The following is a 15,026-nucleotide window of genomic DNA, read 5'->3' on the forward strand; positions in this document are numbered from 1 at the left end:
AAAGCCTCGTTCCCAGTAAAAAAAAAACGAATTGTCTCATATCGTGGAGCAATAGCGGCTAATTAGGAGGTCAGTTTGTGTAAGATATCTGTGAGTTTACTGACTGAAAGATAAACTGAAACTAAATACTGTAATTTGCAGCCTGGACCAAAACAATCTCACTGTCAACATTGGCTCAATAAACAGGAACGATAACACCAAAGAAACCACGCCGTAACTGACCCCAAATGTGGCATTTATTATATGTACTAGCTGCTTAGAGTAACTACCCTTCAAACTGATCATCTGTAAAAGATGACATTGTTTTTAGCTCACTGACCTACTGAACTACAAACTAGCTCTTTGGCTAACCGAGGCTAACTACCACCAAGTATTTATTCGTCTTTAACGGAGAAGGTGAAGCTCTGACATGGCAGCCAATTCACGTTAAATGACAGGTACGTACTGAGTAAAGTGAGGGTCCCTTTGAGTCCATTTTGTGTTTACGTCCGACGTCAATTGCAGAAGAAATGACAAAAACAATAACAAACTACCATTAGCATCACATGCTACAAATGGGGCGGGCAGGCAAATATTGGTACACTTCCGGTTCCCCTATTTTACGGCGCAGTAGGTCCATGGTTCCTAGTCACAAAAATGATATATGATAAATAAATAACCTGATGCTGCTCCCTACCTTAAAACATATAATAATAAGATTTTTATTATAATATTACAATAATCATTTGATCATATTCCTAATAATATTAATAGAAAAATAATAAATAAATATCTTGTTCCTAGCCTTAAAAAAAGTGTAACAAAAAATAAAATTAGAACATAAATAATAATTCTAATGTTGATCTAAGCAAGGATTTATTTTCTATACTGTAGAGTTGACCCAATAAATAACTTACAGTGCATTTTAATGAGAGAAAACTCAAGGAAAAGAACAGACAGAATCCCTTTTAAAATATTTTATTGATAAACATACACTTGCTATAAAAGACAACAATGAACTGAGCGCTCTATTCCTCTATGAGCTGAAGCCGTTAGTTGTCCACAGAGAGGCAATGGAACACAGAGAGAGAGAGAGAGAGAGAGACGTTCAGCTCAGACACTTGTGATCGAGGCAGATGGGGAGAGATCATAGACCAGTGTGCACATAGGGTCATAATATGGGGGAATAGTTCAAAGGGAAGCAGCAAATCACGTTGTGTCATTGGTTTAGCTCATGGGAAGAGAACAGATGAGAAGCAGAGGCTAATCCATCTTAAAATGTTATTTTTTGCTGGTATGGAACTGTGCTTCAAGTCAAATCATACATTGCATTAATACATATGCATGCATGATTTCAGACACACACACACACACACACACACACACACACACACACACACACACACGCACACACACGCACATACACACAATGTGCTGAGACCCAGAGATCGGTTTGAGTGTGAAATACTCTTGCACGTACAGTACATTCATCCTCGCATTCATCACATAAGGCACTGATTTGGATGCAGTCAATCTATGAGATAAGAAACAATGGCTAAAACATCCTAAAGGGAAATTATTTAAAATCCAAAGAACAATAGTATAATTAATAACATGCATTCTCATTCCTGTAGAACAAATTATAAAGAAAAAGCATGTGTAAGTTTGCCAGATGTTCCACTAAAGTCAAAAATATCACAAGGATGTACAACATACAAGAGAAAAGTTGAAGTTCAGTGGTTGAGAATATAACAACCCTGGTCAAACTCACACTAATCCATCCGAGCAAATACTCACAATAACTTATATATGTTCTTCTTTCATGCAAAACTGTAAACACAAAACACAAAATGAATCAAGGTATCATGATGATGAGTAAGGCATTATAATGTTCCAAACTACTTCAGGTCCTCCAACCTGAACCACTCTACGTCCGAGTGGAGTCACATGATCAGTGCAGAAGCAGAGGGCTAATGAATCAAGATTTTGAGACTGATGTGTCGTGTTCGGCCTTTAGCGTTGACATATTAAGCTAGTGACAGAACAAATCCTTAATGTTAGTGTCTCGACAGCACTAAGTACGGTTGTGCAAAGGCTTAAATTATGTCTTGATTACGTCCATGCTACACACATTAAAAGAAGTGTATACATGTATACAGTTAGGAAGCACACACTGTTTGTATGTGCTTGTCATGTTGTGTTGCTTAGTCCCTTTTGTCCAGTTTCGTTCCCAGTAACGTCCATAATAGCTGCTTGTGTATTACAGCAAAAGACGCTGATTCCGAAGCGAGGAGATGGGAGAATCCATGAGTTTTCTAGTTTCTAGAATGTCTAGAATGTGAGTCAAGATTCTAGAATTCTACTCGGCCCAATCAAAGACGGATGATAGTGAGTTTTCCAGATCAAATCCAGGTCATCATAGTGTGGTGGGCTGTCCTCTGCCTGCAAAAAAAAAAAAACGCATGAAAAATATGTTAAAATCTACTTGCATCAAAGCTTTTAATAAGGTTGTTATGTGTCGATGTGGCTTACACTTTAACCCCATTTTATGAATGCTGCAACTATCAGCTGGAACATATGAATGATGTCACCAGATCAACTTTTCTAATAATATGTGAAACTATTTCCAAAAGCGGGCTTCTCACGACTAAAATAAGACAGTAAATGCGTGTGCCAGTGTGCATCTGTCAGTGGAAGAGTATGTGTGCATGTGTTCTCACCCCGAGATGCGATATAGCACTCGTGACAGCTCAGCTGTCCATTACGAATCCGGACGTCAGTCCCTGCAGTGGCGTCACCCAGCTGCCCCTTACACAATCCACACTTGGGAAGAGAAAACCCTTAACCATTAACATTATACACAGACATGATAGTCTTAGCCATGCTATCAAAACGCTAAATATGTCTCACAAACACTAAATTAAAATACTTAGGATTCTTTATTATCTAAGATATCAGCAACCTTTCTGTTTATTTTTATGCTACCCCTTGGAGATAATTGTAATGGAGTACACATGGTTTAGTAAACATTGCACATCTTTAAAACTTTTAATCCGAAACCAAACGCTCCTCTATGTCAAATAAATAATAATTCCCTAATTAGTGTGCATGTGTGTCCTAGAATAAAACAGTACCTTGAAACAATCCATGTGGAAAAACAGTCCCACTGTATCAATGATCATGGCAGCTCCTTTTCCCAGTGGTTGAGAACAACCATTACATAGTCTCTTCCCACTCACACTCCTACACACATGGAAAGCAGGAGGAAAATAGACAGTTATTCAGGTGCAAGCTCTACCTTCAAAAATCAACCATCTGCACTCCAGTTAACAGTGCAGCCTAATTCTAAGGATTCTTTATGAAGTTATGTATACAGTGTATATATATGTGTGTGCTAACATTGTTACCTGCTGGGTGAGGGAGGCTGAGGTGATGAAGGGGACGACTGCTCTTTGCTTAATACAGCGTCATGTGATTCAGACCTGTGAAAAAAAAAAAAAAAAAAAAAAAAATTGATTGAAACAGTGACCTTTGTTCATTACTGTCTAAAAATACAAAGTCAGTTAGTGTTAAACAACAAGTTTTTTTCAAGGTTATTCTAAAAAATTAAATGTTGCTTTATGATTTTTCCAACTTGAAAACGTGGCTCAGTTTTTCTTGTCTTTCTATCATCTCTACAGTGGAATGATCCACTCTTCAAATGGCGGCCATGTGGACATAAAACACATTCACGTAGTACTTCCAGCCATTTGTTCTCCATTAAAATCTTGGCGTTCAATTCAATGAGAAAACGTGGCCAACACTTCATAATAAGAATACAAATCACATTAGTAATAAATTACCAATGCATGCCACATGATCATTCAATGGATTAATTAATTAAAGAAAGGTGTATTGTGTGAAACCCATTTGCTCACAAGGAACTGAAATCACTAAGTTTATGTGATTAATTAACACTAGAGGGATCGTCCATAAGTATATTGAAGCTGAATTAAATAAACTCTGAGATATCGCTCCTACAACGTAAAACCAGCAGCTTATAGTAGCCAATGTTAGCGTTAGCAAACATTACGGAAGTACGTACTACATTCACTGATTTAATAGCTCTTCTCCACTTTTGCTACTTTATTTGAATTATCTCATAATTGTCCCTTGTGTCCACAGTGGCTGCTACTTAGTGAAACGTTTCATTGTCCCACTTTAATTCAATTACATCATACATTTATTTATCTGCTGCCAAATTAGATGGAATCCAGTTACATAGAAAATGGCTTTTCAGGCTCATGCATTTGAGCAGACTATGTGAAAGCAGAATATTACTCAGAAAGTTTTCAAAATGGGAAAAATAATAGAGAGGGATATGGTACAACCTTAAACAAAAAAACAACATAAACACACACACACACACACACACACACACACACACACACACACACATACACACACACACACACACACCACACACACACACACACACCATCCTGACAAACCTTTTAACAATATGTGGCTGGTTCAGCTGAGGGTTGCGGTCCAGAGAGGCTGTCTTCCACTGTTTCTTTGAAGATTCACCATCACACGCAGAATCTAGAAAAACAGATCAGGAAATCAACATTCATCAAGCTGTGTACTTACACATGTAGACACATGTGGACACCTCCTGTCTCTCTGTCAATGTGTATTTCTGTGAACATCATCTCACCCTGGAAAAAATGCAGCTTGGTTGCATGCTGATCCTCGATCACTGTGGAGACTCTTTGGCCGTTTTGCTGCAGAGGAAAGTTTGTTCCTTTCGTCTGGTTGGTTTCTGGAGCCGATGAAGTGTGGATCTGGTGGTCCGACTGCTGGATTAACAGACTAGTAGGATTGAGGGGTGTTACGGTCTCCTCCAGAATCCTTCTCTCCTACACACAAAATAAAGACCTTAAGACTTACAAAAGCACTAAGTATTGCCTTTGATGTTATGTGTTTGTCAGTGTGTGTGTGTGTGTGTGTGTGTGTGTGTGTGTGTGTGTGTGTGTGTGTGTGTGTGTGTGTGAGTGTGTGTGTGTGTGTGTATCTGATCGTACTTCTTCATTGTGTTTTCTCTCCTCCTCTTGCACCTCTAGCTGTGCCTTCTCCCACTCTTTCTTCAGCTTCTCCTGTTCTCTCTCGTATTGCTCCTGCAGAGAAACATTGTAAAGGTTACATACTAGTATGCACAAAAACACACAACACACACATGCACAAATTGCATTGCAAGGCATTCCATATATTGGAGCACTAAAAGAAAAGGCAGTCATTCCTAAGTTCGAGCGAGCAGCTCACTAGAACGGGCACGATAAGATTCAGTGTTCCAATTGAGCATAGCAGAGATATACACACAAACACACATATATATACACACACACATATACATACACACATCCTGCGCCATCGGTTTTCTCCATGCACATACACACCATTCCACCAGTGTACCTGTAGGAGGCGCTCCTGCTCCTGTTGCCAGCTTTCCAGGCGTCTACGCTCGTCATTGGGGTCCCAGACCCAGTGATTAACACGTTTAGCCAAGTTCAATATGGGGGTCTCAATCTACCCAGACCCGACCAACAGTCACACACACACACACACACACACACACACACACACACACACACACACACACACAACACACAGACACACACACACGTATACGGACCAAAAGGACAGAAAGAGAGGAAAGGTGAGAGGACAAGTCCGACTACAGCGACTACTAGAGACGAAGGGTCGGGACAGGGTCAAATATTAGGAATGAAGGAAGAACAGTGAAAAACACACAAGCTGGAGCCGCCCGAAGATACTCACAGTCACACTGCTCTCCTCCAGTCCCTCTGTGGCAGAGAAACAGACACACACAGGTAACGTTTACTTGAATGCTGAATGAATTATCGACAATGAAAGCAATGCTGTAAACTTTATATCTTCATAAAGTACAGTTTTACCTGTTACAGTTGGAGAATATTTGTTCACGGTGTTTGGTGACGAAACCAGCTGAGCCTTTTTTTCCTCTGCTGTTTTCCCCGACAACCCCACAGTACCGTTGACCTGAAATCAAGTATTCGACATAATTATTAAAACTTTAATTGGAAATAGATTACTCCAATTCCTTTTTCTATTTATAAATATTTGATCAATTCCTGATTTGGTGTCAACTTGATATGCTATGTCTTCCACCTTTTTTTCCCTTATTATCACTTAAATGTATTCTATGTACTTTCTACTAACAAAAGTAGGTGTGAGGGGGTGGAGGTCAGGACAAAAAAAAATCATGGATAACTGTAATCAGTATGTTCTGGCTTTGTCACTGAATTGTTTCTATGTTGCCAAAAACAATAACAAAAATCAATACAATTATTTAACACGTCACCTGTGATGTCACCTGTCCATTGCTTTGGCTCTCTGGGTGATGTGGCTCCACTACTGTCTGTGTGAGCTCCGTCACAATAGTCGTCTTGATGACACAGTTTCTTCCTCCAATCAGGGAGCTGATGGCAGAGCCTGAAGACGTGGTTGATTTTTCTGTCTGTGGAGGCAGCGTTGTCTTCGTTTGCTCCACCGTCTGCTGATTGGTTACTGTCTGTTCTACTGTCTCCCGATTGGTTACTGTCTGTTCTACTGTCTCCCGATTGGTTACTGTCTGTTCTACTGTCTCCTGATTGGTTAATGTCTGCTTTACTGTCTCCTGCTTGGTTAATGTCTGCTTTACTGTCTCCCGATTGGTTGTGGCTTTCTCCGAGGGAACATCTTTCTCCATCGGTTTTGGAGGAACTTTTTTGATCTCCTGTGGTGAGTCCCGAGCAGGGGAAGGTGGAGTGGGGACGGATTTGTCCTCCGTCACCTCTCCGTTCACTCTCACCAACCCGTCCATCTGAAGAGAAGACACAAGGATAGAAGTCAGGATAACAGCGACATTTTTATATTTAATTTATTATATTTAGTCACAATACTGTGTATGTAGTATTATACACATGTTTTATGTATACACATTAATCTAATATGTAAAGATATAGATTATTTCTTTGTTAATAAAGAAACAATCAACATTAATATCTGAATCGCAAAATGTTAAGATCCATTTCTGCATTTTGAGAAAAGTTGATACTAGCTAAGCTGGACATATTATTCAATACTCTTAAACTGCATGCAAACAAACAAAAAATGGTGTTCATGGGTAAGAAGTAAAAAGGTTAGAACTTCCTCAATACAGCAAACACTTCCATTAAAGTAGGCATGAGGTCAGGCATTGAGGTGGAACTATAGTATCAGGTGATGCTGACTGATATGGAGGCCTCACCTTGACGGGTTTGTGTCCGGACTGCGTGCTCCGGGGCTGGCAGTAGGGCTTGGCAGCCAGCATGGGGACAGGTTTGGGGGGTGCTGCAGTTTGAGGGGACGGGAGTGTGTGTAATACAGGCTGTGTGGTGTGAGGCTGCGCTAGTGCAATCTGAGGTGGAGCGTGTTTGGTTTGAGGCTTCGCATCTTCTATCGTCGGTTGTTTTTGATGCGTTGTTGTCGGAGACTCTGTCGGTTTGGATTTAGGTTCACTGAGTTGCAGTGACTGAGGGGGGACATTTTGTGAGTTTGTGAGCGGGGTGAGGGGACTGGCAGGTGTCTGGGAAATGGAGGAGACAGCAACCAATGTCTCTTGTTGTGCAGTTTCTTCTTCCTGAATCACTTCTGGTATTGAGTGGCGCTGGTCCGTTCTAACTGCTGGTTCTGGTTTGTGCTGCATACGTTGTTCTGATGTTTCAGTCTTTTTAACAGGTGATGTCATTTTGTGCTCTTCATCCACCTGATTTAGCTCCTGTGTGGGTTCTGAAGTGGACCTGGGCAGCTTCAGGTAGTCGAGTGTTGCGTCGCTGATGGTGAAGCGAAGAGCGTAACGCTGCAAAACCATGGCGGCCTCCTCCGGAGTCGCTGCTCTCCTGTAGTCTTCACACAACTCCATCTCTCTGCGCTCCCTGGAAAAGACAAGTCAGGTGAGTGTCTAGGTACTGGTTCTGATATTCTGTCATTTCATTGTATATTATGTATTTGGCCTACTTTAAATAAGTTTGCTTTATGTTACAGGCCATGTGCAACGTTTAAAAGGGCGTTTTTTTTTGTTTTTCTTTATTTTACTTTTACTTACCAAGATTATTCTCATATATTACAATTTTAATACTTTCAAATTTACATTTCATCATAAAGAAATTATAATATTATAATCTTTTTAAATTGAACAAACAACATTTAAAAAGGTCTTAAAATCCTCCTTACTTCTCCTCCAGGATTTCTTTGTAGGTCTTAATGCTTTTCCTCTTGTTGCTGTCGCTTCCCTCCTCCTTCATCCTCTTCTCCATCCTCTTCCTCTCTTCCTCTTTCTTGATCAGGTCCTGAGACGCGCTGCGACGGCGAGTCTTCCAGCGAGCCAAGTCCTGTCACGGGTATCAAATAATGGAAAGGTTAATTCAGGATATTGCGGATATTCAAGCTAGTGTACTGTACTATTTTCCCTTTCTATAAATGATTGGATGCAAACTTCTATCTAGCCCACTATCTTTTTAAATGACATAAGTCTCTTACGCTTTGCCAGGGGTCCTCCTCTTCCACAAAGTTGCTGTGCTGCTCATGCATGCGCTCATTTCGTGACTGGCTCAGTGGCGGTAAGGGTCCCACCTCTTCCTCCTTAAGGATGTCACTCATACTCGCACTCCTAAAAATTAAAAAGACAATATAATATATTATGTAAATTACTGAGACCCTTTACATAACATGTTACATTTTCCAGTGTTGCTCTGCAAAACAGCAAATATTATATTTTAATGCATTCATTATGAATATGTTCAAACTTCAAACATATGCACTGTAAGCTAAAAGCAATACAACTAAAACAATATACATTTCATGATAGAAAAGGAAGAGGGAGGGAAAAAACCTGCTCCCTTTTCAAAATGAATAGATGGAATATATGAAGATGGCTGCTTGTAAGCACAAGCTATTTCTACAAGATATGAACACGAAGTGGAAAATTACTCAAACACAACCAATAACAGTCCACTAAAAATAAAACACACAGTATCATTCTTATTATTATATTCAGTTTATAGTGGATTTCTATTAGCTGTGTATGTGTAACCCCAAGCGAACGCAAAGTAACGAAAATGTGTTAATGTTTCAATGAGCTAATCACAATACAATTAAACAAGCAACTGAGCAAACTAACATATTTAACTAACTTCTGCCGGCAAGCAAAACACATCCATTCAACTTAACAATAGAGTGTTAGTTTAGTGGTTTATGTAGTCAGCTTGTGTATATTAATGACAGCTATTTTGACACAAAAAATGCAAAGAAAATGACATTAGAATTAAAACTTAAAGACAATAAAAAGCTAGTAAAATGTTAGTAAATGAAGTGATGCACAGCATTTGCATAATGTTAGTGTGTTGTTAATTGATATGTTTTTTAACTTTAAATCTAACGTGCACAGTTTGTAATATATTGGTATCATGCAGAAGCTCATCCACGTTGACGCAGAATGACTTACTCAGTGTCCTCAGACATAAAAGCAACTCGCCGGCTCATCCTAAAACAATAACAGAATAAAGTCAATGAGTGTAAAGACGTAAGTGCGGGAATAAATGTTTAGCAGGGTCCAATGGATTCTAAATGTCACACTTTACAACCCGAGGGAGAGGTGGTTACTTGAAACTTGGCATCATTGTAGCAAATAAAATAACCAGTAGAGATTGATTGTTCAGTTCACTTCCATTCACAACTCTTAAATAAATGACCACTGGATTGTTAGAGCAAACAATTGAGAAGGTGATGATGACACATGCTAAACAGTTCAACGGGCATCTCACATCATGGGAGGTAGTTCATCGTCATCCTGCCAGAAAGGTTTCTTTAACGGTTGCTCATTCACGTCCTTATTTCTCGCTTCCTTAATTCTCTCCTCCACACTTTGCTCCTCCATCTTTGCCTCCACTTTAAAAGTCTGTGCAGTGGACAGACTTGATGGAGAGATGAGCGGTGTCATATCTGTGACAGAGGCCTGAGGGATCGTTTCATTTCCATTTCGCTTTCCATCCTTCTCCTCCTTGGACTTCTTCAGTAGCCCTGCATATTTAGGGAGGGTGGGGGCTGGAGGTTCTGCCGCCACGGTAACAACGCTGCTAAAAAAATCCAGTTACAAGGCCAATGTTACGAGGAAATACAGCTCAAAAGGGTAAATCAAGACTGAATCACAGACAACTGCAGCTGTTTCCTCGCAAGGACTTTATGTGACTATGTTGCAAATCAGAGCGCACCCCAGAAGGTAATGTCCAAAGAGTAGGTTCTATCAGCTTTCAAAGGTTTGAATATTTTTTTTTTTAATAAATACAATGAGGGGGGATTGGCCATTACAGGCTTAAAGAGTCGGATTACCCAAAATACACTTATTTTTGTAACTAGTCAAGCCAATCATTTTTATGGTGCTCCAGACATTGAAGGATTACTCTTTTCAGAAACAAGGTCCCTGTGAGTCTATAGATCTCACTGTGAAAATATTTTCCCCTAATAACACAGTCCTTTCCCCAAAGTAAGAAGGAAATGATTGATAAATTGCTTATTTGTTTCTGTACCAAATTAACCAAAACGTGTAAAATGTTTGTGAACAGCTTTTTTTGTCCCTATGTGATTCAGTAGTGATTTATTTGAATACAAAGATAACAGCCGATGGCTCCATACTCTACTGGAACCACAAGCAAACAACTAAAGTCATGCCAACCAAAGCCATTCTTAAACCTTTAATAGCAGAACAAAAGGCCAGTTTGGTCCAAGCCAAGCACAAATAGAACCATGGCTCCAAGAATCCAACCAGAACACAAATTAAAGTTGATCAGTCCTTTCATAAACCAATTATATAAATACAACCACACTAGCTATCCAGCTGCAGGCACTCAACATGCTTGAACCAAAACAACAACACAGTCAAGTCAACAGGGACTTATTACTGTTAGTACTGCAGGCTATATCACTTGTAAACACATTCAACCCTCCATCATTGCCAGTAAAATGTGTTTTGTTAGTCGCGGTAGATGACCCACACCACACTCTCTTCATTCAAATGCAGTAAATACCTTTCACTAGCCATCATCTCTGTGAATTTATATCTGTTGCGTAGAGGCTTCATTGCAGAAACTGGGGCAACGTTATATTTGACTGATCCGGGAACAGGCAGGAACTGGTTGGCGGACTGAGTTTTTGTTTTGGCTGCACACGGTTTCTGGAATAAACCGGTCCTTCTGGCCATCATATCGTCCTTCTCCGGGTCTGGCATGGGCTCGTTTTCATCAGACTCATCCTCGTCATAATCGTCATTATATTCACGTTCGCTTTTAGACGTAGCCCGGACCACCGTCGTGCCAGGGTGCGGTTGAGCAGGTGTTTCCATGAGAACTCTGGGTTGCTGTTGCTCCACTCTATGAAAGAAACTCCAATCATTGAAACAAGGAAAACTTCAAGCTGGAGAAATTATTTTTGGGGATGCATAAACCACACCAAGCTTGTTAGTGTCTCCTCACACTGTTAAGACTATTCCACTCAAGTCTCAGCCCACCTGACGTTTAGTTTCTTGCTCCTGTCTGCCTGCACCTCCCTCTTGCTCCGCGGAGCAGCATCGGTGGTGACCTCGCCCTGTGTGCAGCGCTTGGAGGCGGGCAGAGGCAGGAATCGGTTGTAAGTCACCGTGGCTACAGCCCTTTGTTTATGGAAAACGCCTGTCCTCCTGGCCATCATGTCGTCTTTCTGAAGATCCGGGATTCTCTCTTCTTCTTCCTCCTCCTCCTCCTCTGTTCGCTGTTCATACTGAGCCAGACGGGCATCCAGTTCAGCGTTGGTAGGACGCAGGGTTTCAGAGGACCAGGCTGGGACGTCAGCAGAGGCAGGGCTAGTTAGACTGAGGTCAGCTGCTCCATCCACCTGGCTGTGAGGGCAGCACAGAAAGCTCAAACCGCAGCAACAGCAATGGATGGTTTACACCCAAACTCTCACTCTTAAAATGCACACATGAGCATGCGGAAAAAAGCAGGTCACAGGTGGTTACCAAAAGAAGAGAATACAGGAAGATTTCAAACAAACAGGTGTTTCTTAGCAACAAATGAATAAGCGTTAGAAAAAAACATGCAAAGATAATGCAAATCTACAAAGACAAAAGGTCTGCGATGACATTTCGTGCCTTGGGATAACCTCCATCTATACAAGCATGCCTGCTTTCTCACAATGTAACAAATACCTTGTTTAAATTAAAATACAACTTGAAACATGTTTTTGGCATTTCTCTACTGTCATTTCTTGTCACCTATTGACAAATATATATGGCATTACCAATATATCTGTGTTGATTAATCAGCCTAGAAGATTTATTAAGGTCTACTTGTCATGTACATGCATGCACTTGTGTGTGTGCACCTATTAAAACTACAAGCAAACCTGTACAGTGCAGAGAAATTCATCCACACCACCATATTTACTTTTTCAAATAGGCCTGAAATCTACATCATTGACAAGCAATTAAATGTAATACTTTAGCAAGTTATGGAATAGCAAGGGGCCTATTCGTTGCACACCAATGCAAGAGACTCTGGATTCAAGCCACTGGTTGCCTCAGTTCTCTTGTATTTGGCCTCGTCCGTCCGTACCTGCGTTCCCGCTCTGAAAGCTGGGAGCCCAGGCCAATGGTAGGCATGGCTACAGTTGCCTTGGAAAGGAGTCGTCTTAGCAACTCGGTCTCCTCCCCTTCATTTGACGTGATCTCAGTCACGCCCCCAAAGGTCACAACTTTGCTGTGACCTCGTCCAGCCTTTGCTGATCCACTCAAAGGGCTCCCATAACTTTTCTGCAGACAAGACTGACACACAGGGGCCACGCTAGCCTCACTGTAGATACAATCTCACATATTAAGACACACAATCAGACAAAAACACACACACACACAATCACACAAACAGCCAGAAAAATAGCAAGGGGAAAAGAGAGAGAGAGAGAGTGGAAAAGAACTCATGAACAACCAGAAACAACCAGAACAGACTATGAAGACAAAGGAAGGATGAAGTGGAAATGATGAATCAGACAGGAAGTGTGGAAGGACGGACAGGAGAGGACAAAGCATGGGGTTGTGTGTACTTAAATCCCGTTCAACACACATGTTACATTCACAGTTTCACACATTCACACAGAGCCATTTGAACCATCCTAGGTGGCCAAATCTTTCCTGGTAAAGGCTGCTGCTCTGGCAACACAAAAAACTCTTTATCCTATCTAATGACATCAGCACAGAGAGAGAAAAACAAAAGCCGAAGCAGTGCTCACAGCCAACAGTCGCCCCTCTTTTTGGTCATTCACAGACACACATACACACACACACACACACACACACTATCACACACACACGGCCAATTCCCTACTCTGTTTCAATGCGTGTCTAAGAAGACTGAAGAGGACTGACGTACACAATTGTGAGGAGAATAAACAAGCAGATGAGAACATGGGGAGCGACAGAGAAAAGACGAGAAGTGAAACGTAGTCTAAGGAGAATCTTTTGCTGCTTACAAAAGGAAACAAGAGATTAAAGACTGAACAGAGCTGAAACTGATCTAATATTGAAAAGTAAACCATAGAGGATTTTTGAAGGGCTTTGATTGTATTTCTGTAAACGATAGAGAATTGGGGAAACTACTTACTTTTACTTTGAAGGCTGCAACAAAAGACTATAAACATTACTTATATATTAATGGTTTTATTTTTGTTTTAAAGTCATTCATTTATCATTTATTGTATAAAATGTCAGATAAAAGTTTAAAAGAAATTCCCATTCCCATTGTTAAAACCCAAATACATTCTGTAAATAATGATATAAAACCAAATTTTCACTTTTGGGAAACTAGAGGCAATGATTGATGGGCATTTCTGCTCAATAAATAACTTAAAATAATAGTTTACTTCTGCAGTGAATATAAAGTTACAGCCAGAAGCAGCTTAGCTTAGCTTAGCACAAACACAGCAAACAGGGAGACAGCTAGCTTGACTATGCCTAGAAATAAGTTAGCCTAAAAAACTCATAAAATGCCAAACATACAATTTAACATTAATTACCTCAGATACATATTTATTTCAGCTGTAGGACTACTCATTTTTGACTTGGGGTCTAGCTAATTGAAAATGCACTTATCCCCACAGGCACCCATTTTCTTAAAGTATACTGTAACAATGTTAAGTTACAGATGCAAAAAGTTAAGTAAAAATGTAAATGTATTGTTTGTGCAATAACTCTATTGGGATTTTAAAATGGCAGAATCCTGGCACTTTGTGATTTCCAATAATACGTGCTTTGCATTGGTTTAGTGTGGACTGAGCTTGGATGGAATTCATAATAAGATAACCCGTTTATTCAAGCCATTGTTTGTTAGGGTTTCATAAAAAATCAAGTGAATGCCATTTGGGTTTTCACCTCATATGAAAGTCTGTGCAGATGTATGACCCTGCAATGATCTGCTTAAGCCTGGAACTAAAACTAGGTCCCCCCCCCCACACACACACATACCGCCAATCATCCACAAGCCACACACTTGACATACAGCAGCATCTCAGTGCTTTGTACTGCATGTGTGAGTGTGTGTTGGGCACCTGGGTTCAGTAATCTTGAGTCTCTCCCACTTCTGCATATCTGCCTGGCTCATGGAGGCAGGAACAAATCTCATTGGTCCGTCCCTGTGGGGGCGGGGCCTATTCTGAGCCCGCCTCTGAGCCAGGTCATCCTTCTGCTTATTGGGCATGGCCTTAACCTGCCCCTCCTCTCCCTCCTCCTCCTCATCCTCCTCTTCCTCACGGCGAGGGGCGGAGTTTAGGAAGGGGTTGTCTCTGCGTGTTATGATGTCAGGGACTGCTTCCTTGTCACTGTCCAATCACAATGCCAGTGACCAATGGCGTCACATGGCACACATTTCACATTTCAAACCAAAGTGGAACACACACACGTCAAAACACAAGTGACCACCCAAAACACC

The 15,026-nt window shown here is 40.7% G+C and overlaps 2 protein-coding genes across 4 annotated transcripts in view; both read right to left on the reverse strand.

The window, feature by feature from the left end:
• tmem192 (transmembrane protein 192) overlaps nt 1-560 on the reverse strand; it is a 9,942-nt gene extending 9,382 nt beyond the window's left edge. Inside the window, exon 1 of the mRNA XM_080030026.1 lies at nt 446-560. Within this exon, the coding sequence (XP_079886152.1) occupies nt 446-475 (30 nt within the window). The 5' untranslated portion in view covers nt 476-560. The remainder of the gene's footprint in view (nt 1-445) is intronic.
• A 434-nt stretch (nt 561-994) lies between these two features.
• LOC307252364 (LIM and calponin homology domains-containing protein 1-like) overlaps nt 995-15,026 on the reverse strand; it is a 28,922-nt gene continuing 14,890 nt past the window's right edge. Inside the window, exons 10-24 of one of the 3 annotated variants that reach the window (XM_080030014.1) lie at nt 9,524-9,562; nt 8,560-8,689; nt 8,254-8,411; nt 7,289-7,955; nt 6,362-6,862; nt 5,937-6,039; nt 5,800-5,825; nt 5,434-5,547; nt 5,046-5,138; nt 4,679-4,880; nt 4,470-4,563; nt 3,387-3,461; nt 3,114-3,222; nt 2,700-2,802; nt 995-2,421 (exon numbers count right to left, since the gene is read on the reverse strand). In XM_080030014.1, coding sequence (XP_079886140.1) covers nt 2,396-2,421; nt 2,700-2,802; nt 3,114-3,222; nt 3,387-3,461; nt 4,470-4,563; nt 4,679-4,880; nt 5,046-5,138; nt 5,434-5,547; nt 5,800-5,825; nt 5,937-6,039; nt 6,362-6,862; nt 7,289-7,955; nt 8,254-8,411; nt 8,560-8,689; nt 9,524-9,562 — 2,440 coding nt within the window. In that variant the 3' untranslated portion in view covers nt 995-2,395. The remainder of the gene's footprint in view (nt 2,422-2,699; nt 2,803-3,113; nt 3,223-3,386; nt 3,462-4,469; nt 4,564-4,678; nt 4,881-5,045; nt 5,139-5,433; nt 5,548-5,799; nt 5,826-5,936; nt 6,040-6,361; nt 6,863-7,288; nt 7,956-8,253; nt 8,412-8,559; nt 8,690-9,523; nt 9,563-15,026) is intronic. The other 2 variants (XM_080030015.1, XM_080030016.1) reach the window with 2 other exon arrangements.

This window comes from Ammodytes marinus (assembly GCF_949987685.1).
Source record: "Ammodytes marinus genome assembly, chromosome: 6".
In the NCBI taxonomy this organism is placed as follows: domain Eukaryota; kingdom Metazoa; phylum Chordata; class Actinopteri; order Uranoscopiformes; family Ammodytidae; genus Ammodytes; species Ammodytes marinus.